General features: G+C 31.2%; 2 protein-coding genes across 2 annotated transcripts; one reads left to right on the forward strand and one right to left on the reverse strand.

Annotated features, from left to right (window-relative positions):
- Positions 1 to 1,889: 1,889 nt before the first annotated feature.
- On the reverse strand, positions 1,890 to 11,829 carry LOC130449712 (programmed cell death 6-interacting protein). The gene is made up of 15 exons (XM_056787676.1): positions 11,417 to 11,829; positions 11,217 to 11,335; positions 11,034 to 11,161; positions 10,592 to 10,745; positions 8,052 to 8,176; positions 7,581 to 7,682; positions 6,305 to 6,464; positions 5,917 to 6,204; positions 5,561 to 5,833; positions 4,998 to 5,113; positions 4,621 to 4,836; positions 4,353 to 4,502; positions 4,119 to 4,257; positions 3,176 to 3,370; positions 1,890 to 3,028 (listed from the first exon to the last, which is right to left on the reverse strand). Exons 1-15 carry the CDS (start codon positions 11,620 to 11,622, stop codon positions 2,874 to 2,876), a joined length of 2,526 nt encoding a protein of 841 aa, XP_056643654.1. The 5' UTR covers positions 11,623 to 11,829; the 3' UTR covers positions 1,890 to 2,873.
- Positions 11,830 to 12,513: 684 nt separating this feature from the next.
- LOC130449271 (uncharacterized) lies at positions 12,514 to 24,688 on the forward strand. The gene is made up of 3 exons (XM_056786985.1): positions 12,514 to 12,702; positions 13,689 to 13,974; positions 15,085 to 24,688. The coding sequence occupies exons 1-3, from the start codon at positions 12,644 to 12,646 to the stop codon at positions 22,312 to 22,314; spliced, it is 7,575 nt and encodes a 2,524-aa protein (XP_056642963.1). The 5' UTR covers positions 12,514 to 12,643; the 3' UTR covers positions 22,315 to 24,688.
- The last annotated feature ends 16 nt before the right edge of the window (positions 24,689 to 24,704 follow it).

Here is a 24,704-nt window from a genome sequence, read left to right on the forward strand (position 1 = left end):
AACACGTTCGGAATTAGAAATATGTGCTCCGCGAACACTGAATATCAAATCCTGAACATGTTTTATTAGCAATGCGAAAGCACAATTTCAAACCACGCATGAATCTGGTAACAAACTATTAGCTTTGTGCGCAGGACAAATTCTGAATCAGTTTAGGGACCGATCGCATGTGCACATTCAAAATTGCATAGATGTAATAGTAGTATTATACATATGCAAAATTGTCGTTCGCGGGGCAATCTTAAACAACAGCCTATCTACGTCAAACTAGCGGCCGTGGGGTAAGCAATTGATTTTCTCGTACATACCCGTGTTTGTTTTTTTTTAATTTTCACTGTTGCGTTCAAGTTTATCAAACATGATAAAGTAAAGTATAAGGATAAACTTAAATTTTTAGGTGTTAAGAGTTGACCCCTTTTATTAGACGGAATCCTGCTAATTTTCCACAAGTTTTCAATATACTTGCGTTATAGATTACATTTACCACTTGCCCTCACTGAGGCGGAAATAATCGTGCCGAGGTATGAATGGTACCTGAATCCTAATCAGGTATCGCGAGCAATACTTGTAGGAATCTTGGTGAAGCTCAAAGAGTCCTGCAAGAGCAGGGACCATAACAAATCCTCTTCTTCACTCTGAGCAAACAGGGACCACAGAACCCACTACCCCCAAAGCAGGTTTCTATCAATAACGGCTTGGTGCTTTTCCCCCCAGCTCAAAAGTCGCATCAGTGATGTGCTTAACGGTCCCTGATCTTAAGTTGCTTCAACCTCCAAGCCTCCTTCACCCAGCTCTTCCAATTTGGGGGTCCAGGTAAAGCCGGTTAAGATACTATCAAACAACGAGTTGGGTCCAAAAGCCGTAAAATTACACTTGCAGTAGGGTCCGGTGCTAGTTCCGCGAAATCGGAGTGACGATCGAATCTACAGCTGACCGAGAGTACAGCGGGACGAACCAATACTGGCTTCATGAAAGACCAGTTGCTGAGTATCCTTGACGCGGTTACCGGGGTCATAATGCGGTCTCCATCCGACAGCAGAACCAATCCACCATAGTTTCTCTCTCTTCGACTAGTTAGGAATCATATTCTGTGTAAAAAGGTTCAAGCCAAAGTGAATTTTTAAAGGACATTGGTGGAACACAATGGATCTATTAGAAGGCCTATGTGCTTAACTGCCCTTGGCCGTCCATTATTTTACTGACTATTACTTATTTCGGAATTGTTTGATTAAAAATTTCCAAGTACATTGATAAAAATATTTATTGATTATTATAACATACATAATAAATGTAATAGGCACTAAAGTTTGAAAAGTATGCTTGGACGATACAAAAATATTCAAACTTATACAATAACAATTAACTTTATTAAATAAAGAGTATAAAATAATTGTTAGTCATAGTTTAGTGAATTTTTTTTTCTAAATATATATATATATATATATAATTATAATTTTTATTCTAATTCAAATCGTTATAAAAAGCACACGTAATTAAAGCCAACAGATATTTTGACACCTTCAAAATGGATAGTAAAAGTTGGCATACAAACGCACAAACTGCAAATTTTTCCCATTTTATGAAATTGCTGTATCAAATTAAAAAAAGAAAATTAGACAGTGAAGAAAACGGCAGATTAAAATAAAAAAAAAAGTTCTATAGTTTTAGTATCTGCTTAAAATCAAATTATCACAATATCATAGACAAAAATATTTAAAGGATGATATTTAACAATTGTTACCCAGCGGTTAATGAGAGAAGTGCTTTTATATAAGCAAAATTATATGTATTACCTAATGTTAAGAGCTATTATCTTCCAGATAATACAGGGCCATAGAGTTAATTTTAACACAACACCCTGAGAATGCGTGTTTTCAAATGTTTTGTAAAAGTATTTAATTGTGCCATTATCTACTATAATATGAATAATGGGTTAGTTTTAAGCACATATTTAATGTTTTTGTTTTTACAAATTTTTATTTACCTTGCTTTGTTCGTATTTATGCAATTCAACAATCACTATGGTGACAACTGAAGTCTCAATGAGAACTTTTGTTTTGGTTTATATGATGCAAAGATTTTTTATACGAACCAATCTTGGTCTGCAATCAGATGGACGTTACATAAGCTAAACCATATAAGGTATTCACGGTGTCTTAAATAGTCTTTTGGGCATTCCACATGGTGACTTCGATAGTTGTGGTCACGTTGAGGTGGGTCGAAGTGAGCGCCGTGAGTGATCGAGGGTTAACAGAAACGCCAGGACAACCGAAAACTATTACCCATATATTATAACAATAAAGAAACACTAAATAATCTAATCTAAGACATCAGCTGCAATGTTTTTTCTTCTTGAAAATAGGCACAGATGAAATATCATACATTTGAGTGTTTATGAACTTTAATGTAAAAGAACAATGCTCACTTACAATGGATAACTGTTAAGTTGTAGAAGAACCATAACTTTTGTTTAAATGCGAGGAAATTATATCGAATTAAAAAAACTTCTTTTTAACAATTTAATCGTACTTATAGCTTAAAATGTAAATTTTTGAAATCTATCATTGGTTGCACCGATTATAAATTTATATAGGGACATCTCATAAAATATATAAATGCGTTGATTCACTCCACCTTTAAATGACTTTTCATACTTTTTACTCTACCTCATGAAACTTCCAACAAACCCTAATTATTAATAATCAATTTCCTCTAGTACATGAAATCATCTGATTCATCTCTTGTTCTACTAGATATTTGGAGTAAATAATGTTTATAATTGTCTTTATAGCGACTAGATGAAATAGAATGAAAAACATTTAATCTCAAGTACAGATTTCATCAACTAGAGGTTGATAATAAGTAAAACAAACTTAACGCCATGTCGGGTAAGATCCCGGAGGATAAGCACCGGGTGGATAAGCTCCTGGTTGCTGTCCATAATTAGATTGTTGAGGGAATGGCGCTTGTGCGGCCTGTTGAGCGTTTTGATAAGAACCCGGTGGACCTTGAGGAAACTGGTAAGAAGCTGAGAAAAAATAATGCACTTAAAGATTGAAACATTGATTGATATGATAGTATCAATTTGGAAGAAACAAAACCTAAATATAAATCAAGTTTGATTATTTTTTGAGCACACTATGTATATATTTTTCTGTTTCTTGATAATACTTACATGGATAAGGCATAGTTGCGTATGGGTTATAACCTTGAGGCATTGGCGGAGGAACGTAAGTAGGATATGGAGTATTCGCAGTAGCTCCATATGGTACTGGCATATTTTGACTTTGAACAGGGTATGGTAAGTAACCTGATGATTGCGCTTGTTGAGGAGGGGCTCCTGGTGTGGCATCATAAGTTTTTGGAGGATCTGAAATGTGATTGAGGTATAAAAATATACGTTATACGAAAATTTTGGCGTTTTCACTACTTTGTCTTCATCAAAATATGATATTGACACTTTTTTTGATATTTCTTTATATTGTATTTATTGTATTGATGACCTTTTAAACTATTTTCTAAATACTGAGATGTCTGCTCTATATAGACAGCGTCACAATTAGTTTTTTGGTGTTTTAGATTTCAGTTTAGTGAAATATTATGTATTATGTCCTTTATGACTTATACTAATATCATATTTATTGAAATAATGCAATAGTTGTTGGGAAAATCCTTGTACATATGGTAATGATAAATGTTTTATATTTCGATGTTTAGTTTCTGTCTTTTTTCCTAATTGATTATAGTATCTGTATAACCTTTTTTTGAATATGTTGTTTATCATTTTTTCTGGTTAATTATTCTCTTTCAATGTAGTTTTTGCTTTTTGAATAGATAAGCATGTAAATTCAGGATCTGATATTTGGAGAGATCTATCAACAAAACTTATTATCGTTGATATTTTTTGTGATACAGGATGACATGAATTGAAGTTTAAATATCTTGAGGACCAAGTTGATTACGTATACCTTCTGTTTTTATGTCATTGTTTATTTTATATATACATCATATTTTGATAGACTGGAAGTAGTTGAACCGTCAAAATTTTTATTTAGTTTTATAACAGAAGAGACCTAAAATCAAGACTACTTAAAAACAAAAAAAATTATTATACTCACCAGAATGATAACTGGGAGCGGCAGGTTGTACTGGCGTTGTTCTGCTGCTTTCTTGAGTCAAATCCTTCAATAATTCTTCTTTCTCAGTTTTTCTGGCGAAACAGAAATCTGATACTTTATTTTGGAAGGATACTAACATCTGAAAAGAAAATTAACATTTTAATTTCTCCTTGAATTATAATTGTAAAAATTATATAGTGCAGTTTTCTTTTTGTAATTAACACAAAATTTTACCTGAGTTAAATCATTGTAGAATTTAGTGCCTTCTTGCAAATTATTCAGCAGATCTCTAAAAGCGTCATGGGCAGAAGCCAATGAACACATCATTTGTTCCCGTCCTCCAACAGTAGAACCTCTTTCTGATACAAATTGAGAATGAGCTTGCTAAAAACAACAAAACAAGTGAAATAATAGTAAACAACTGTTAATAATGAAGATAAAATTATTTATTATTATGAAAAAAAAAATTGATAAAGTGGATTTTGTTTTAATTTATACTTACTTGTATTTTTTGAATTAAAGGTCCTTGTTTTTCAACACTTTCTGCAACTTGTTTTTGTAGAGATCCATATGTTTTTCCGAGATTTTCAAATGAAATAGCTGCCTCGTTGATAACACCATCTTTAGCCAGAGCGCTGAGGAATGTGTCTTTCATGTCAGTCGTAGGATTTTTAAGATCTTCTTCTATAGTTACTCTTTCCGCTTTGATAGTTTCCACCTTAAAATTGTTCAATTTATATACTCTATGCATGTAATTATCTAAACTTATTAGATAGATTTCTATTTAACACTTATAGTCCGGAAAATACCTTTGAATTTGTGTTTGTTATAAATGAATAAAAAAAAACACACTTCAAAATTCCAAATGTTAATAACTACCTCTTCCATTAATTCTTTCAAAGTTTGAACGGCTGATGAATTACCAACACTTCCTCCATTTCCACTTGGCAATGCACTTTGTATAGCTCCCGGTCCATTGCTCAACAGTTCCATACCTGTAAAAGTATATTATTCAAATAATTTCTTCCAATTCTAAGTGGCAAATTAATACAAGAAATAAGTTGTTACATCACTAATTTTGAATTTCTATGACCCTAGTTTTGTAGTTTTAATACAAAACCTTCCTCTACATCAGGATTACTCTACAGAGAAAATCCTCATACTCTTTAAGGATTAAAACGAAGGTCTTAATGTTACAAACTGGAGACCAATACTGAAGGACATCTTGTTACCCTTATTATCTTGTTAAACATCACATTTGCTAAGAGACTAAAAGGAAAAAGGCTACAAAGTGAGCTATAAGTTTGTCACATGACCATCAGTCCAGGAAACAGCCTTCATGTAAAGGAGCAAATGATTAGCTAAAGGTCCATTTTTTTAAATTGTATTGTACAGCATGGTTAGACATAGTAAATTATCATTTGAACCTTAAATCAACTAACCTTGCTTGTGAGTATCAAATTTAGCTCTGACAGTTTTATCTGCTTCTATTGCGTTATTTAGGATTTGTCTGTATTTGGCCGAATTGGATTTAAACATTTCTGTAAGATTATCAGATGGAGTTCTTGTCCATTTTTCTTTGAATTGAGCTCGAAGGGCATCATCTGATGATTTTTCTTCTGCTAGCATTCTATCTGTTTCATCCAAAATGTCTTGGTTTCTTTTAAGAAGCTCAGGAAGTTCTGTTATCATTCTTTGTAATTCAGTTATTCCACCTGAAAAATGTAAATCCATTATTATAGATTACCAGAATTTACATTTCACTAATTTTACTTTACAGTGAATGAAAAATACAGACCTAAAGAAATTACACCATTTGATTTTTCTAATATCGATGGAGGTACTTCGTCGCCGTTGTCAGTAACTTCAATAGCAGCTGGTAAATTTAAGCTTGCCAAAAGTCCATTCAACATTTGCGTAGCTTCTCTTAACTTAGTAATTTCCGTATTGACAATTTCAGTTTTTCGAATGTCATAAGATGCCAATGCTTGGTGTACTGCTACTGGTACCAATTCCGAGAATAAATCATTGAAATTTTGGCTCATCGGATGACTTACTTGCAACACTTTAGCAGGTTGTGCTTTACCTAAAAAATTGATATAACAATTAGTGATAGTGATCTAGAAAAACAAATCATTGAATTTAACTGTACAGTATAAAGCAATTTCGTAATCTGAGGTACATACCTATTGGCTCCAAAGCTTTAACATCTGGAATAATTTCATGATAAATGAAATCGTTATCTTTTGTAGCTTCATTTAGATTTCTATCTACTTTGGAAATCAAATCACCAAAGAATGTACGTCCTGATCTGGATTGGGAAGCCTTGAATAATTCACTTGATCTCTAATTAAAAAGAGAAAAAGTCTATTTTATTTAATTATTTAATATCAGTAATCCATAAAAAGAAAATTCTTATTGTTACAACAGTGTATTGCAACATCAATTATTTCAAGATAAATGAATCAAGGGTTGAGTAGTCTTGAATACAATTGTAAGATACCCACCTCGTACAATTAATTGGATTAGCCAAAATAAAATGTAATTATTATAATGTAAATTAAAATGTTTGATCATTGTTATGACAGTTAAGAGACATAGAGTAGTGATGAGGAGAGACAAGATGGAAAATTTGGAGAGTCGGTACGAGGATAGTTTGTTTTGTTTTTATTAATTCAACTCATAAGTTGTTTTCAGCTTTTCCACCTTTTTTTATTCACTTTTAACGTCGTTCGTTAAAAAGGTAGTGGCGTCCAATTCCACTTCCCGGGGAAGAGTCTCCAGCAGGGGAAGTGAGGTTATTCAGGTGATTAGAATTTTATACAATTTAATGTTTAATATGAATGCCCATAAAATGATTCCTTTTGTTATAAATGAGTGATTTTTGTCAATAGTGATTTTGCATTTTTATTTGTTTTAAGTGAATATAACCCTGACCTGCGTCAGGCTAAATCTGCTGCACTAAGATGTTATGAGAAAATATTTAATAAATAAATTTTTGTTTATAATTTTTTCTATACAGTTTATAGTACAATATGGCATATATTCTTACATTTAATTGCTACTCTAGCCTCTAATGAACAATAGTATATAAGGTATCACATGTATTTCTAAAATGTATGTATTAAGTTAGCAACGAATCACAACCACTTTTGTGTGGGCCTACAAACTAATCCCACCCTATACCTTTGCTGTTCTGACTATATTGTTCATTTTAATTGACGTAGGGTTTGTTGTATGGTCGACAAAATCGTGATTCATCCCTAAATAAAATATTACCCCAATGATTTCGGGATTCTTGGGTAAAATGAATGTTGCTTTCAATGGTGTAAGTTTAAAATATTACCTACTATTAATAAGGCTATCTAATGTATTTTGACGATTACTACATATTTTTATTTTTCATTTCATTTTAGACAGTACATACTAATTCCATTGCATAAAATGTATTGATCAACTTACCCTTAATCTTGCAATTTCTTCTCCGATACGTTTATTCGCTTTGCAAACTAAACTTTGATAAAACTCAGCTACGGCTCCCAGAGCTGCTTGTTTACCAGCAATCTAAAATTATATATTATTGTCTTTATTATAAATAATAAAAAAATAGTACTTATATATAAAAATTGAAAATGAATATGTAATATTATTATGATTAGTTTTGAGATAAATTGTCATCTACACAAAACTGACCATTAGTTAAAAACTAATCTAGCCAAGTTAACAAGCTTCCTTGAATTCAAAATGTTTAATTTAGATAGCAGTGGTACTTTTCCAGGTAAGTTATTTCCTATCATACCAAGTGATCCATTGCTGTCTAAAGATGGATGTACTATTTTCAAAAGTTATCATCAATTTTAGGATAATATGAATCAAAGATAGTTTGTTATGTTTTTTAAATTGTGCATATTTGTATATAAATGTAATAAGTACCATAGGTATCCATTCTTTATCCCAAATATGTTTCAGATTATCCCTTTGAAAGACTTTTAAACATTCTGCATATAAATCTTCACATTGTGAAGCCAGTTTTGCTACAATCACATCCTTCATATTATCTAAAATAAAACAAACAATTAAATCAAGCAAATACTATTTGGAAGAAAGATTTTTGTCGATAAACGAGGTAGCTAATAGCGAGAGACAGAAGTTGTTGACATGTTCCAGTTATTGAAAGTAGTTTTATTTTATGGATATCAAGCAACTGGAAGAAAGAAAGACCTAAAAGACCAAAGGTTACTACTTCCACACTGACGTTGTTTAGCGAATCTTTGAGTACTTCAGATCATGTAAGAATGTCCTCTGAATGCTTCAGATGCTTTAGTTTAAATTAAAACAGAATACCAAAAACTATATAGTTATAACTTACAGCACAATTCCATTAACATAAATTTACATGCGTCCTTGATTGGCATGGGCTAATTAACATGCTGGATAGGGATGCGTATTATATAGATAAGTTGAGGTATGAACTGTTTGGTTTCATGTTTGGACTCATCAATTGCCCAGAAATCAAAGAGTTTGGTGTATTGGTATGGTTCCAGAAATTTTAGCTTTGTGGTACAGTTAATGTATGGAGAGGTACTTCTTTTAACGAATTTACAGAATTGTGTCATGGAAAATTGATTATGCAAATTCATGTACAACAATTGATTAAGAATGTTATATATTTGTTTAAAGCTGATATTCAAAGACTTAAATTCTATATTTGGTACTGCCCTCCTCTCTCACACTACTTCAATTCCATTGAGCTTGCTTGATACCAACTACCATTAGCCTTGAATTCCCAGTACTTTTGTTAACCATCCCCTTATATACTCAAGGAACTTAAGTCTTTGTAGATAATCAATCAACACTGGTTCATTTTTCGAAATTATTTATCCATTAAGACAAAATGCTGAAATTAACTAGATTTCTAACCAAAAGATATGGAAAAACAATTACTAAATATTACATTCATTCATCTTTAAGCATCATTCAAACAAGATTAGAATCAAGTACATCAACATATAATCATGTCCCAATAATTGAATTCGATTAACATGAGAAATTTTATAATTAGTGAGATGCAAACTGATTAAAAATTATTTGAAAAATTCAATTATGACATGATAAAGAGTAAGGAATACTGAAGTAGAAGAAAATTAGTTAGTTAAGAAACTAGCATGAAAGGTAGCCAAATACCTACGAAGAAAAAATTAGGCTACTGAAACAACAAAATCGGGGACATAGAAAGACATTATTGGGAAACTATAATTAAAAGAGATACGAGGAATGTATTAGTCAGAAAAAACAGCACCAAAAGATTCAACAGGTTATTGACATCCCTTAAGAAAATAGAAATGGTTAAAAAGATGAATGGTATGAACATATATTCACGTATTTGCTGAATGCAAGGGCTCAACACCTGAGATCCCACTGGAATAAAGAAAACTTAGTCAAGAGACAGCTCTTAACAAATGAGTGAAGAGGGTACGATACATATTTCATATCTTAATGATTTGTTACCTTATCAATAGTAATATCCAACAACTTTATTGAAAGTTTGCATAAGCTCTTTAGATGTAATTGATTATAGAGGAAATCTTACTCGTTATTTACATTTATACTTCAATTTTTAATAAAAGTGAAATAGTACATAACTCGAAGTTGTTGTTTTTCTTGTAACAATTTTAGAATTTATGATGATATTATTCAAATTTTATGGAGCAGTATACCTAGGCTACATAATACAACAAAAGTATAATTATGATGTACATATTAATAAAAATTCATATGCCTCTAATTAAGAATTATAGATGTTGCACAGATGTTTTATAATTATTATGGTATATTAATATACAAATAAATCTTGAAATTCCTGTCATAGCAGCTTTTAGAATAAACCTACAGACTTAGGATGTTTTTTTTTGAAAGAATATCATCAAGGCTTAAAATGTTGGTAATAACTTTGGGATTGGACAGACATTTGTGAGGAATAAAAGGTAAAGGTTAGAGGCAGAAAGTGTAGCAGAAAGCTAGTTGGTAAGGAAAGGTCGTGTTGCGAGATTTTTTTAGGTTATGATTTGTTTTGCCATTCCCTCCCTCATTTTGAATAAAAGTGTGGGGATGATGAGTTATGAGGTAATGACTTTCAGACTATATCAACTCGGGTTTTATACATTTTTATTTATTGAAACTTTTTAATTACCATTTTTTATTGTCGAATTTCAAATATATTTAAAAAATAAATAACACAATTTCATAAAAATAAATATAATCATCATTCCCTCACATTTCAATTGTCAAAACTCTTCTATTCTGGGGGGCACGATATTTTTCACTTCTAGTAAGATAAATAGTACAAATTTCATAGCAAATAAAGATAAATCAATTTAAATATTTTTCATTAATTTATTGATAAGTAATTTCGAGATTTCACGAGAATTACCCATATAATAAATTTTATGTTGATACAAAAATAATTTGCTTACCATGAATGGCTTTATGAACAAATATTTGTTGTGCTTGAGCCAACATTAGTTGAGATAAGGCTCCTAAAGTATCAGGATTCAAATCAGGTGTTGGATCTTGCTGTAAAGCAAGCATCACTGTAGATTTCAAGTAACTGAGTATTCCTGAAGATTGCTGAAAAGAGGTATCAGAAAAAATTCTATTTTAGAAATGAACAGTGTATCAATCATATTTTTAGTAACAATACTATTATAATTGTTTGAAAATAGATTTCAAAATTATAAGATGAGACTACTTGACAATAAGTAATAAAATATCTATGGAGATAACTGATGTGTGAATCAAAAATTCTTTGACATAAGTAAAACATTTTCTAAAATATCACTGTTATTTGAGTGAAGTAGATCATAACGGAAATAAAAAATATACCTAACATTCTAAAATATATGAATGTCAACTTACTTGTAACAATTTTGCTGCCAATTTAAGCCCTTCATCACTTTCGACGCTTTGAGCAGCTGCCACATTACTTTGAAGAGCAGCAATGTTAAAAAGAACACAAACTTTTTCGAAACTTAAAGAAGTAATAGCTGAAAAAGCGAATGTATTATTTATGATAAAAAGAAAAAAATTCTTCATACATACTTAAACTCATTCGTGTTCCAAAAAGATTTCCTTTGTCAAAAGCATCTTTCCATTTAAAAGGAACTTGTAATTCTTGAGGTGGTATTTTACTTTCTAGAGCTACTATTTGATCGTAATATCTAAAAGAAAGAATGAATTAGTTGAACTGTTGATTCTGTAAGTGACAGTAATTTCGTTTAAATAAGGATGATGAATCATACCCATAAATAATTTCCAACGAACTTTCGTATTTTTCAAAAGCTTTCCAAATGGCATTACTCCTTTGTTTTGAAAACTCGTTTATTGCTTCTGAGCAGTCTTCGGGTTTGTCTGCAGTGCTGTACCGAGATTGTATTAAATTTTTTAAAGGTGTTATTAAATCCACATCACTTGGTTTCTTTAGAGGAATTGATAACAATTCGGCCATTATAGCTTTATAGTTCACTAAATAAGTTTTATTTTTCCAAAAGCTTCAATCAAATAATATAGTTAAAATATAAATATAAAACTGAGTTAATTCACTACAAAAATTGAATAATCAAGATTAACTCAAAGCTTATACACACTCTTAACTGACAAAAAATACATTAGCTAATGCCAATGTCAGTTTTCATATTTTCAAGGACATTTCATTGACACAAATTGTGTTCGTTCATTTTATGATGATACGATAATGTCGAAAACAAAATATATATTTTATATATAGAGAATATGAGAAAACTCCACAAACCAACAAATACTTTTAAATCGAAGGAGCTGACGTACCCGAAAACTCTGCAGGGGATTATGATTATAATAGGGATGCTTTTTACTTCTTCGCATTATGTATATTGACTAGTATAGTATAGATGTCGCACCAAAGCTTTTATTAGATTATTAGAATTGAGTATCGGTACAATGAATTCTGTGTTAATGATATGAACTTAGACTAGAAAAAAGATCTACGGATATGAACAAAAGGGAAAAAAATTGAATATTGAGAAATTATTAAAAATTATAAATGCATTTTACAGCGATATTTAGAGAAGAATGTCATATTAGTAGTTTAGATTTACACTCTTAGATAATCAGATTACTTAACATTGTCTAAACCATTTAAATATTGGTGATGTATGATTCATATACTGAACAGGAGTCTCCTTTACCTCTGGCTATAGAATCGTAGTTCGAAAATTATTTGAACAAATCTTTTCCATCAATTTTGAATATTTTTCTGAAAGAGAAAATTAAATTCTAATAAAAAAACTGTTAATATAAAAATTTCCCTGATAACAGATAAGAAAACGTTTATCAAAACATCATAATTGAATATTATCAAAAAGGAGTGGCTGTTTTACATATATCCAGTTGATATTTCGCATTCGGTATTTTTGAATTCATTGAAAAATTGATAACTATTACTGTTTGTTGGGGCTCTTCGTTATAAAAGGAAAATTTATAATTTGTAAATGAGCACCAATAATAAGTGTAAAAGAAATGACGGGAAAATTAAAGAAAAAAAGGTCACGTACGTATAAAAAGTAAATTATTATTACAGAAATAACTAGATCATCTTCTAGGAAACAGCTAGGGTAAGGTCGCCTAAGAGTACCCACATAACTTTCTTTGGGATAGAAATTAGCTATACTCAATCAATTTTCGAAAATAAATATTTATTCAAGTGGGAAATATATAAGAAAACAAAAATGTTGTTATTTGTTACACAGCAGTGTTGATTAAAATCAATCTAGGTTTTTTATATACATTTTATTTACATCTTCATATATATACATCATCTATCACTTATATCTTATAAAACCAACCATGTGCTAAAAACCCGGTAAAACTATATATTAACTTAACCTTACTTTTCTCAATAATAATCAACTACAAAAACAAAAACTATGTACATAGAACATTAAACTACTATTTCTACAAATCAAGCGCCATCTCTATAAGAAAGCATTAACTTAAAATAGCTCCTAAAGATTTCTATTATAACAAAAAACGAAAAAAAAAACAATTTTCTATTATGGTCAACGGAAAATAAAATAAAAACAAAATCGTCAAAATTGTTCTAAAAAAACTATTTATATAAAAATTTCCCTGATAACAGATAAGAAAACGTTTATCAAAACATCATAATTCAATATTATCAATAAGGAGTGGCTGTTTTACATATATCCAGTTGATATTTCGCATTCGGTATTTTTTGCATCCACTAAATGCACTACAACTCTCATTTTATAGACCGTTCTGTTAATGTGGAGCTAAGTATATTTATCTTTACGAGTTATTCTTTTAATTTGCAGTATTCTAACACCCACAAACATTGCTTTTATGCTTGCCATTTTTTCTTAAGAATTATACCACTATGGTTTCAAATATGTATATTTTATTTTATATATTTTATCTTTATGACAATAAATAACCCTCCTGGTGTTTAATGATTGAGGCGTTTTATAAAATATTTACCACAAACATCAGTTTGTTATCTATTTGAAGTGTTTCTAGGCAAAATGATGACCCTAACAAATACCCCAAATTAAGTGGAGGAGGTGGTTCCCAAGGGACGGATTTCCAAATTAAACTATTAGTATATTGTCTTCTTAAAGGATGTGACGAAACATTTTTACTGTCCACTGAAAACAAAACGACAGGAAAATTCGATGATGTCGTTTTTGAAACAGAACAAAGTAGATTCCTCATTCAAGCAAAGCACAAAGTCAACAAAGCAAAGAAACTTACTTGGAACGAACTTTTTCCTATAGAAAATAATAACCAAGAGTCGACAGATGCGGTGAGTATCTGTAGTTGTTAAATGTGTTGATAATTGAAGAAAAAATCAATAGGATATCGTTACGTAGCATTAAAAAAGGAATACGTCCTTTATATTACGTTTATTACAAAGAAGGAAAGTAGATATTCTGATCCCAAGCTGCCTAAAACGGTTCAATATTTCACTGACATTAAACCAGTATAGATTATTTGAAGTTTATATAGATCGTAAACCAAACCTAATACTCAAAATGTAATATTTAGATTCGGATTCCAGTCGTCAAATTTCTCTTCCATGCTGGTACCCCTGGTACATAGACGGCTGCAGGAGGAATGGCCTAGCCGAAGCAGGCTTATGTGGAAGACACTCCAAAATTAGTGGGGAATACGCTGCTGATGTATTCGCTGTGATGGAATGTGGACGCGCGATATTCAACCGATTCCACAGGAACATATTCTCAATCTGCTCAGACATACAAGCCATAACGGCTAAAAAGGTGTGCTTCAGGCTAGTGCTGGAGTGCAAGAGAGTTATACAGAACCTGGTGACTGATGGCTGCAAGATCCAGCTCGTTTAGATGCCCGGTCACTCGGACAACAACAACAAAGAACCCATCCTTGGTGTAGCTCTCAAAGGTCTACCCGCAAGGCGGGCTTGGCAAAGATGGATAGAGTCATCTGGCATGAGACAAGCGAAGCCATATACAGATGGACCATATGCGTCTCACACTAAGCAACTGCTCCAACTAAAAACAGGGGTGACATCTGACTAGTGATCGGACTTTCAACCGGACACTGCCATCTAAGACGCCATCTCCATGTTATAAGTAGCACGGAGGTACCTGGACACCTCGTCACTATAATAAAGGTGTTTGATTCGTCACTAACATAAGGTTTAAGAGGCGCTCAAATCTTTGAAGACAATGTTATTCCAAAATGATGTCCTAAGCCTCAAACCTCGGCTCATACGTCTTTATAATAATACTGGTAGCTGCTACAATTGTCAGCATGCGTGATAATCGGACCATTAATTTTTCAACTATTTTTTTAATATGTACTATCATAGCATCAGTATCGTTAATTATTACTAACCCCTTGTAAACAGCATTGATTTATTTTTCATTATTTTTAGGAAACTCCAGTGTTAAATAGTACAAGTGAGGAAAATCAAGATGAAGAGAAAAATTCAGGCGGCTTCAATATCTACAAATATATGAATTCTTTTCCTAAAATTAAAAATAGTGATAATGCAAGTGCCGTTATTTTATGTACTAATATGGGTATTGATCTCAAAAAGTTAAACAAGGATTTCAACAGTGAAATAAGAAAAAAATTTTTGGAAACAACAAATACTATTGTTGCTAACACGAATAGAAATTTTTTTATTCAAAAGAATATTCCTGAAAATCATATCTTTGGTCAAATTGATGGAGAAATAATCTGTGTTTGTTTCGATATTAATCATTTAGAAGAAGTGAAAAGTTTCATTCAAGCTACTAATAGAATTAATGTAGACGAAGATAAAATTAACGAATTTCTTATAAAATTTCAAATCATTTTGATGGATGTGTCAGTTCTTGATGACAATATAAGAAAAAAATTGAGAGGAATAAAGATTTTTAATAATTTTATAACGGACAAATTTGCTATTAATTTTCTATGTGAAGAAATTAAGCTTTGGTTTCAAAGTTCTAAAGGAATTTATCTGAATGAAAAAAAAGCCGTGGGTTACTTTTGTAATATGCGAAGTCAGTATTACATAATGACAGTCAAAAATGAATTGCTCATTTCGTTTAAAGAACCAAAAGATAATCAAATCAAAGGGTGTACAAAAATATTTATCAAAAACAAAACATTTTACAAGACTGCTTTAATGAAAATATTACAATGTACATCTGAAAACGATACATTTTTTTTGAATCCTGAAGATGATTTATATATACAGAATCAACTAATAGAGACTTTTAAACTAGATAGATATACGTCAATAGTTGTACCAGTATTTGACAAATCTGCGGAGAAATTAGAAATAGATACAGCAATAAAAATTGTAAAAGAAAATAAAGATAAAAAAATTATGTTACTTACAGTCGAAAATAACAAATTTGCACAAAAAATCCCAACCGAAAATATTATAAATTACGTTTTAAAATTTTCCGATCTTTCTGCGGAAAGTCAATCAAAAATACTAGCAAAAAAAATCAAGTTTCAAGATGAATATTTATCAATAAACGAAATTTACGGATCGGAACAAGATAAAATGGATGAAACGATACTATTAAAATTCATTTCGGAAAAGAATATTACTGTTAACGAAAAAAATGAAAACTGCACGACGTACGTAAAGCAATTGAAAAGATTCTATATAAAACGGAATATTCATTTTAATGGAAAACCAAATACCGGTAAATATCCATTATTCGGTAGAAACTCATTATCCGAAACCGATTTTTGTCGATTAATTTTAAACAGCGTAGAAAATCAAACAACAAGTAAATTCATACTTTTATCTGACGTTCCCGGTATTGGTAAAAGCACCTTACTGTCCAATATGGAATGCATATTTCGAAAAACACCCTACTGGGTGATAAAACTCAATTTAAGAGATTGTACCGAAATCCTATTAGAAGCCAAGGAAGAAAATTGGGAATTCGTAGATGCAAAAGAACTATTTCCAAAAATTGATTCCACTTATCAAAATATCTTCAAACTTCCCGATAAAGTGATTATACTAATAGATTCAATAGATGAGATAGCTCCTGAATATACGGACATAGTCTTAAAAACTTTGGTCAATATTTCGAGTAGCGGCAATATAAAAAGAATAGTAATGGCATCTAGACCACACGTTTTAAAAGATATTGTTGACGCTACCAATCCGGTTATTTGTGAAGTCGATCCCTTTTCTCACGAGGATAGCCAAACTTTTGTTTTGAATTACTGGAAATTTAAATTGAAATTAGACAAATTAGACAAAGCGAAAATGTATTCACAACATTTATTTAAAAGCTTAGAACACAGCGTCGGCTTTAATCGTACTAAAAGTTTCGTAGGGATCCCTCTTCAAACGAAAATGATCGCAGAAATCTTCATTGAGGGTTACAACGACGAAAATAATCAATGGCTTGGGTGTAAAGAGTATTTGGAAAGTGGCGAAATGTCTTTTCCGAAAAAGATGAACATATCAAAGTTATTTGATATGTTTATTAATAGAAAACGACAGGTCTACTTCAACCAACAAGGAAACGCGAAAGGTAATGCCAGGACTGTCAAATTATACACAGAAACGTTTAATAACTCACTAGAAATGCATACAGTGGAAGCGTTAAAATTATTATTTGATAAGAAATACTATAAACACTTTGAAATAGCTACAACGCCATTAACAGACGTAAATTCATTATTCGACATGGGTATCGTTATGTACATAGAAGGAAAGGTTCAATTTGTTCATCAAACATTTGCAGAATATTTCGTAGCAAAATATTTTGTTAAATTAATAGAAAATAACAATTTATCTACGGATTTCATCGAGTTTTTAATCAATGACGTTTTTTTAAAGTTTGATAAAAGACAAATTATTGTATTGTTTATGGAACACTTACTGAATCTAGAAAAAGTTGAAGAAAACATATTTGAGTCGTTCGCTTTGACACTTGAGTTAAGTAAACAAACAGAGCTTGAAGTACTGGCAGCTCGAGGATGTTTCAATATCCTAACTTTGGTTATAAAAAAATACAGATATCCTAAAGAATTGTTATATCCTATTATGAACGACAATACTTTTCTTCACTTCGCAGCAAGTTATAATGCTACAGAATTCGCTAAACTTTTAATAGAAAAAGGACACTGTATCAACGAAAAAAATTTAAAAGGAAGTATTCCTCTACATCTTGCAATTGATAATAATTGTCAAGAAATTATGGATTTTTTATTAAGTATCAACAATGATATATTAATCAAAGATATTAATGAAGATTCTTTACTTCACTATGCTGCAAGAATGAATAACGTTAACCTCGCCACGTACCTTATTAACAAAAACATTGATTTAAATATGAAAAATTTGCGAGGAGAAACACCGTTACATCAAACAATTATTTATAAATCTAAAGAAATATTTAGATTATTAATGTATAATAAATGTTATATTATTGTAAAAGATAAACAAAACGACACTCCGTTACATTTCGCTGCTAAAGTTGGCGACTGCAGCATAGCTGATGAACTAATTAAAGCAAATCATAAAGTTGATGTGAAAAATATGCGTGAACAATCTCCTTTACATTACGCCATCGCTAACAGAAAAGAAGATATGATTGAATATTTGCTTGAGAAATATGAAAATATTAACGATATCAAAGATATCGAGGGTAATACATTATTACATTACGCAGCAAAATTTAATCATTTTAAAACAGCTGAAAAACTTCTATCTAAAGGACACGATGTTGATGTAAAAAATAATACCGGACAATTACCTATTCATTTCGCAGTGAGTCGCAGAAGCAAAGACATGATAAAATTATTGTTAGATGACACTAATGTTAAATTTGAAGATGGTAACAGTTTATTACATATCGCAGCTAAATTAAACGACTTAGATTTGGCGATTATTTTAGTTAACGCTAAACAAGATATTAACGTGACGAACTTGAATCAACAAACACCGTTACAAGTTGCAATTATATCAGGACATAAAGAAATGATACAATTTTTGATGACTGGAAAATATTATAATACATCGAGAGATATAAACGGCGATACATTGTTACATGCAGCTGTAAAAAAGGGTGATTTGGAAACTGCCAAAGCATTAATTGAACAAGGACACGTAATTGATAGGAAGAATAATCGACAAGAAACTCCTTTACATTTAGCCATAGCTTGTAAAAATAATAAATTATGTTTATTATTGATAGAAAATGGACATAGTATGGATATTTTTGACGAGCAATCGAACACAGTGATACATTTTGCTGCAAAAATGAATGACGTATATCTAGCAAAGTTATATAAAGAACGTGGATATGATTTAAATGTAATCAATGCTTCCAATAAAACTCCATTATATTTCGCGATAGTTAATAAACATAAAGATATAGCGATTTATTTGTTAGATAACGGACACAGAGTTAATATACGAGATCTGGATGGAAACACTTTACTACACCACGCAGCTATGAACAATAATATTGAAATAGCCGGTTTATTAATAGAAAAAGGACACAAAGTTAATGTGAGAAACGTACGTGGTCATACACCGTTATATTTCTCTATATACTATAAATGTAAAGATATGTCAAAATTTTTAATCCAAAACGATCATAGTATATTTGATGAGGATTGTGAAAAAAATACCTTACTACATATCGCTGCTAAAACGAATGAAGTTGAAATATCGAGATTACTGATAGAATTGAAACATGAATTGAATATATTCGGCGAAACTCCTCTTTACGTAGCTATTTACAGCAATTCCAAAGATGTTATAGAATATCTACTAGCAGTCGATATTAACCTCGATATAAATCGAAAATATACAGCCAGTGAGAATACACTGTTACACGAAGCTGTGCTCTATAACGACGTCGATATTGTAGTTTTATTAAAACGAAAAGGGCATTTGGTGAATATACGAAACGCAAAAGGTCTAACTCCTTTACATATAGCTATTGCTAATAAATACAGAAATATTATAGCTTCTTTAATTACCGGAACCGATGATCTCGAAGTAGACCTATTACATTACGCTGCCGAAAATAACGCTTTCCAAATAGCAGATTTATTACCGAAGCAACAACTAAATCAAAAAGACTCAGATGGGTATACCCCGTTGTTTCTCGCGGTTAAAAATAAATCTAAGGGAATGTTTGATTTCTTAATTGAAGCAGATGCTGATATCAGAGATACAGATAAAGATGGTAATACGTTACTACATTGCGCCGCATTCGAAGGTAATTTTGAAGCTGCTGTTGTATTGGTTGAGAAAAATCATCCAATAAACGTTGAGAATTTGAACGGTGAAACCCCTCTTCATCGACTGATGGCTAGTAAGATTGAAAGAAATAGTGCAATTAATATTATAAAATTATTATTAGATCACGGGCATAGGATAGATATAGAAGATAAAAGTGGCAATATTTTACTACATTATGCTTGTAAATTAAACGCAATTGACGTTATTAAAATATTATTAGATAAAAATCACAATTTAGATATCATAAATGCGAAAGGAGAATCACCACTGCACGTATCTATCGATAGTGGTTCAACGGAATCGACGAAACGCTTGTTGAGCGGCGTTGAAAATAATAATGTTGTAGATAGAGAAGGTAACACGTTATTACATTATGCTGTAAGGAAAAATGATGTCGAAACTACATCTTTACTAATTTTTAAACGATATGAAGTTAATGTAATAAACAATCGTGGCGAAACTCTTGTTCATTTATTGATACAAAAATTCAATTACAAGTTATTGGTATTTCTGTTGAGTAACGGTGTGAATCCACATGTTATATTACAAAACGGAAATACTTTGTTACATTTAGCCGCTGAAAAAAATAACCTCGACCTTGCCGCTTTATTAACTGCCAAAGGGTTATCAGTAAACGCCGTTAATTCAAAAAAACAAACACCTCTACATATCGCAATAAAAGAGAAATCAAAAAGTATGTCGAAATTTTTATTAGGTGAAGAAATTGATGTTAATTGCAAAGATATAGATGGAAATTCGTACTTACACTATGCAGCTAAAGAGGATGACATTGAAATAGCTGATTTATTACTCGAAAAAGGTCATTACGTGAATGTGGAAAATTTAAGAAAAGAATCGCCGTTATATAATTCTATTCAATGTAGAGCGAAGCGTATGACGAAATTTCTTCTCGACAAAGGACATAACATTGAAACAAAAGATACTAATCAAAATACATTACTGCATTTAGCTGTAAAAGCAAATGATATAGATTTGGCTTTGTTATTAATTGAAAGAGGTCACGAAGTTAATGTTACCAATTCAAATAACGAAACTCCTCTTTACTGGAGCGTAGCTAGAAAATTTAAAAATATAACCAAATTACTTCTCGAGAAAAAACACGGAATTCATTATCTTGTTTTAGGTAATACACTTTTACATACTGCTGTAACTCAAGACGATGTTGAAACTGCAGCACTACTCATTGAACACGGCCATAAAATAGATACCAGAAACGAAAAAAACGAAACACCTTTTTATTATGCAGTTAAACATAAAAGAAAAGAAATGACAAATTTTCTGTTCAATCATGAAGATAATAATCGAACTTTGAATGCTGAAATTGCGTTACTATTAGTTAAAACTATCAACTATATGAAATCATCGATGGTATTTTCGATTTCGCGCGATATAATGATTCGACGATATAATGACATGTCGTTGTTATTGTTACAAAATGAAGGAACAATCGTAGTGAATGATGATGTTGGAAACACGTTGTTGCATTTAGTTTCGGAAACTAATGATACCGAAGTAGGAGATTTACTTATACGATGCGGACATGATATAAATTTAAGAAATTCTTTTGAAATAACCCCGTTATATTTTGCGTGTATGAATAACTCAAGGGATATGTGTAGACTTTTACTGCAAAAGGATCACGTCGATTTTCATTGCCCACCTGGCTATGATAACGAATCGTTGTTGCATTGGGCAGTCTTGCAACATGATCTGAAACGTGTAGATTTATTATTGAAAAAAGGACACGATGTTAACGTGCGGAATTTGAAAGACGAAACTCCTTTACAAATCGCGTTTAAACATAAATTTAAGAGTATTATTAAAAGATTATTGCAACAAGATGAAATAGATTTTGCAAGTACGGTAGATGAAGAAGGTAATACATTATTACACTTTGCTGTTGAAGATAATGATATTGATATTACGGATATTTTGTTGAAAAAGGGACTTGAAAGTGATATTAGAAATTTGGATAACGATACACCTATTCATATAGCGTTTAAATTAAAATTGGAAGAAATATTACAGCGTTTATTATTTGCCACACCTGATTTTAACGTTGACGATGTTACCGATAATAAAGGAAATACGTTATTACACTTCGCTGTTGACAAAAACAATTTGGAATTAGTAAATTTTTTGATAAGAGAAAAACATTTGATCAAAGTTTTAAATGTACATGCCGAAACGCCGGTACATTTAGCACTCAACAAAAGGTATATAGACATATTAAAAATATTATTGAGAAATACTGAAGTCGATTTAAAGGATATTGTTGATTCAAACAACACAAAGTTAATAGAATTAGCTGCTGAAGATGTAGAACTTGAGAATATATTATTAGAAACATCATATTATTAACTTTTACTTGCTAAATTGCAGATATGTTCTCACAGAGAATCTGCGAACTGTTTCCAAACCAGACGTTAAGGAGCAAAATCCGAATCAACCTTGCACTTAATGATTATTAAGTGCCACTTGGTACATGCGTTCCTGGGACCTTAGGAAGCAATCTGAGGGTTACCGCCACCGAATCCGTCCATTAATTTTATCAACGATGTAAATTTTTGCATCGGTAGATTTAAAATATCCTGCCGCGTTTTAGTACCACACTTATGATTGTTTTCAATGTCAAGGACAAGTTCTGATTTTGGGGATTTCCTGTGATTTCCTTCAGCGTTAAAAAGGTACCAGTTCCATGCATAAACAAAATATTGCGTTACCATCGGCAAATATCAATAACTTAGTAGAAGTGTAAGTGTAAAGTTTGACGTCAAAAAAGTGAAACAGAGTTACGCAATAAATTGAAGATGATGACCGATCGTGAAGGCCAGTTTCGAAAATATCGATGCAGTTCATGACATGATTCTATCAGACCGTTGAATTGGGCTAAAACGGATATCTGAAGCACTGAATATTTCATACGAATGCGTTCATCATATAGTTCACGTCAATTTGAACATGAGAAAAATTGCTGCAAAATGAAATCCCCAAATGTTTGGATACTGACAAAAATCGTGCAAGGGTAGAAGTCTTGCGTTCGATCTGTGCTCGATTTGAAAACGATGTAGACTTCTTAAACCGAATTGTTATTATGGATGAGACTTGGGTACATTTCTACGATCCAGAAACAAAGCAACAATCGATGGAATGGTGACACTCTGGTTCTCCAAGACCTAAGAAGTTTCGTGTCCAAAAATCTGCTGGAAAAACTCTTGCCTCAGTTTTTTGGGATTGCCATTGAGTAATTATGATTGATTTTTTGGACTTGGATTAGAAGTACTTTTGTTTTCTTTCTCTAATAAATTATATTTTTTCAATAGGATCAGATAACTTTTTACTTTTAAGTACGAATCGCAAATTTTCTTAACAGTGCATCTTTATTTTCTCGTATATTTAGTAAACATTGTCTACAAGTTTTTTCAGGTTTACTTTTCTTGCTATTAATTTTTATAAAATTGGTTATGTCCTCGAATGTCATCTTTACTAGTTGGATTAGCTTTCTAATTCTCGTAATATTTGGATTAACTTTTTTCTGTTCACACTATCATAAGCTCTTTTGGAAACAACAAAAAGGATCTGTGTTGGTATTTTATATTCATAACAGCCAGTAATCAGCTGTTTTATCATAAAAATTTAGTCGGATGTTCCTCTGTCTTTTCTAAACCCTCCTTGGTACTCTCCTAACAATTCTGCGTGTATTTCCAATCTTCTTTTCAAAATTGATGCGAATTTTTTGTGTGTGACATCTAACAAGGCCATTCTTCCATAATTTTCGCATGTTTTGACTCTCTTCTTGTAAATGGGGGATATAATGGATTTTCTTCATGCTTATGAAATTTTCTCGGTTTTCCAAATCTGAAAAAGTAAATTTAAAATTTCTTCTTCAAGCTGTGCACAACTATGTTTAATTTGTTCTTTTGTCACAACATTAAATCCCAGATTTTTATTGTTTTTCATTTATCACTTCTTCAACTTCTCTGTTCGATAATGCTGATAAAGTTGATTTTCAAGGTTTCCTTCATTTGCTATTTCTTCGAGTGCATTTTCGTTTCTGTCATTTTCAACATTAAATATTTTTTTTTCTTCGTCACCTACAAAGTTTCCTTCTTTGTCTTTTATATATGTGGTAGTACTCTTGTTTTGTTTTCTTATGTGTTTAACATCTATGTAACACTTTTTAATTTCCTTTCTTTGATATTCTTCTCCTAGTTTTTATTTGGTCTCTATTGTATTCTCTATTTTCCATCCTACAAGGTTTCGTCGCTTTCTTTCTTTGATTTTTATATTCACTTATGCTTTTTTCATCTCTTTTCTGCAACAGTTTCTTTTTTTGTTGTATTACACTGTCACATTCATCATCTAGCCATCTTTTTCTTTTTTGTCATTTTTTTTCGTGGCAGTTTTTACTACTTGTTCAATTTTTTCCCGGTTTTTTCTACAGTTATGGTGTGGCTTTCTTCTCGGTTGTCTAAGTATTTTTCAATGTCTATCGTATACTTTCTTACAATATTTTAGTTTATTTTATTTTTAATAAATGAATTTTTTCTCACTGATATCATCTTTCCTGCAATCTGCAGCTTTTCGAATACTAATAAGCGTTTGTGGTTTTAGATTTTTCACTAAATCATCCGTTTTATCACAAAACAACCACGACAATTCATTTAGTTTCCACTTTTTTACATTTATCACTTGTAATGACATTGTCCGCGCTTCTATATATATATATATATATATATATATATATATAT

This window comes from Diorhabda sublineata, chromosome 10, assembly GCF_026230105.1.
Source record: "Diorhabda sublineata isolate icDioSubl1.1 chromosome 10, icDioSubl1.1, whole genome shotgun sequence".
Classification (NCBI taxonomy): Eukaryota; Metazoa; Arthropoda; class Insecta; order Coleoptera; family Chrysomelidae; genus Diorhabda; species Diorhabda sublineata.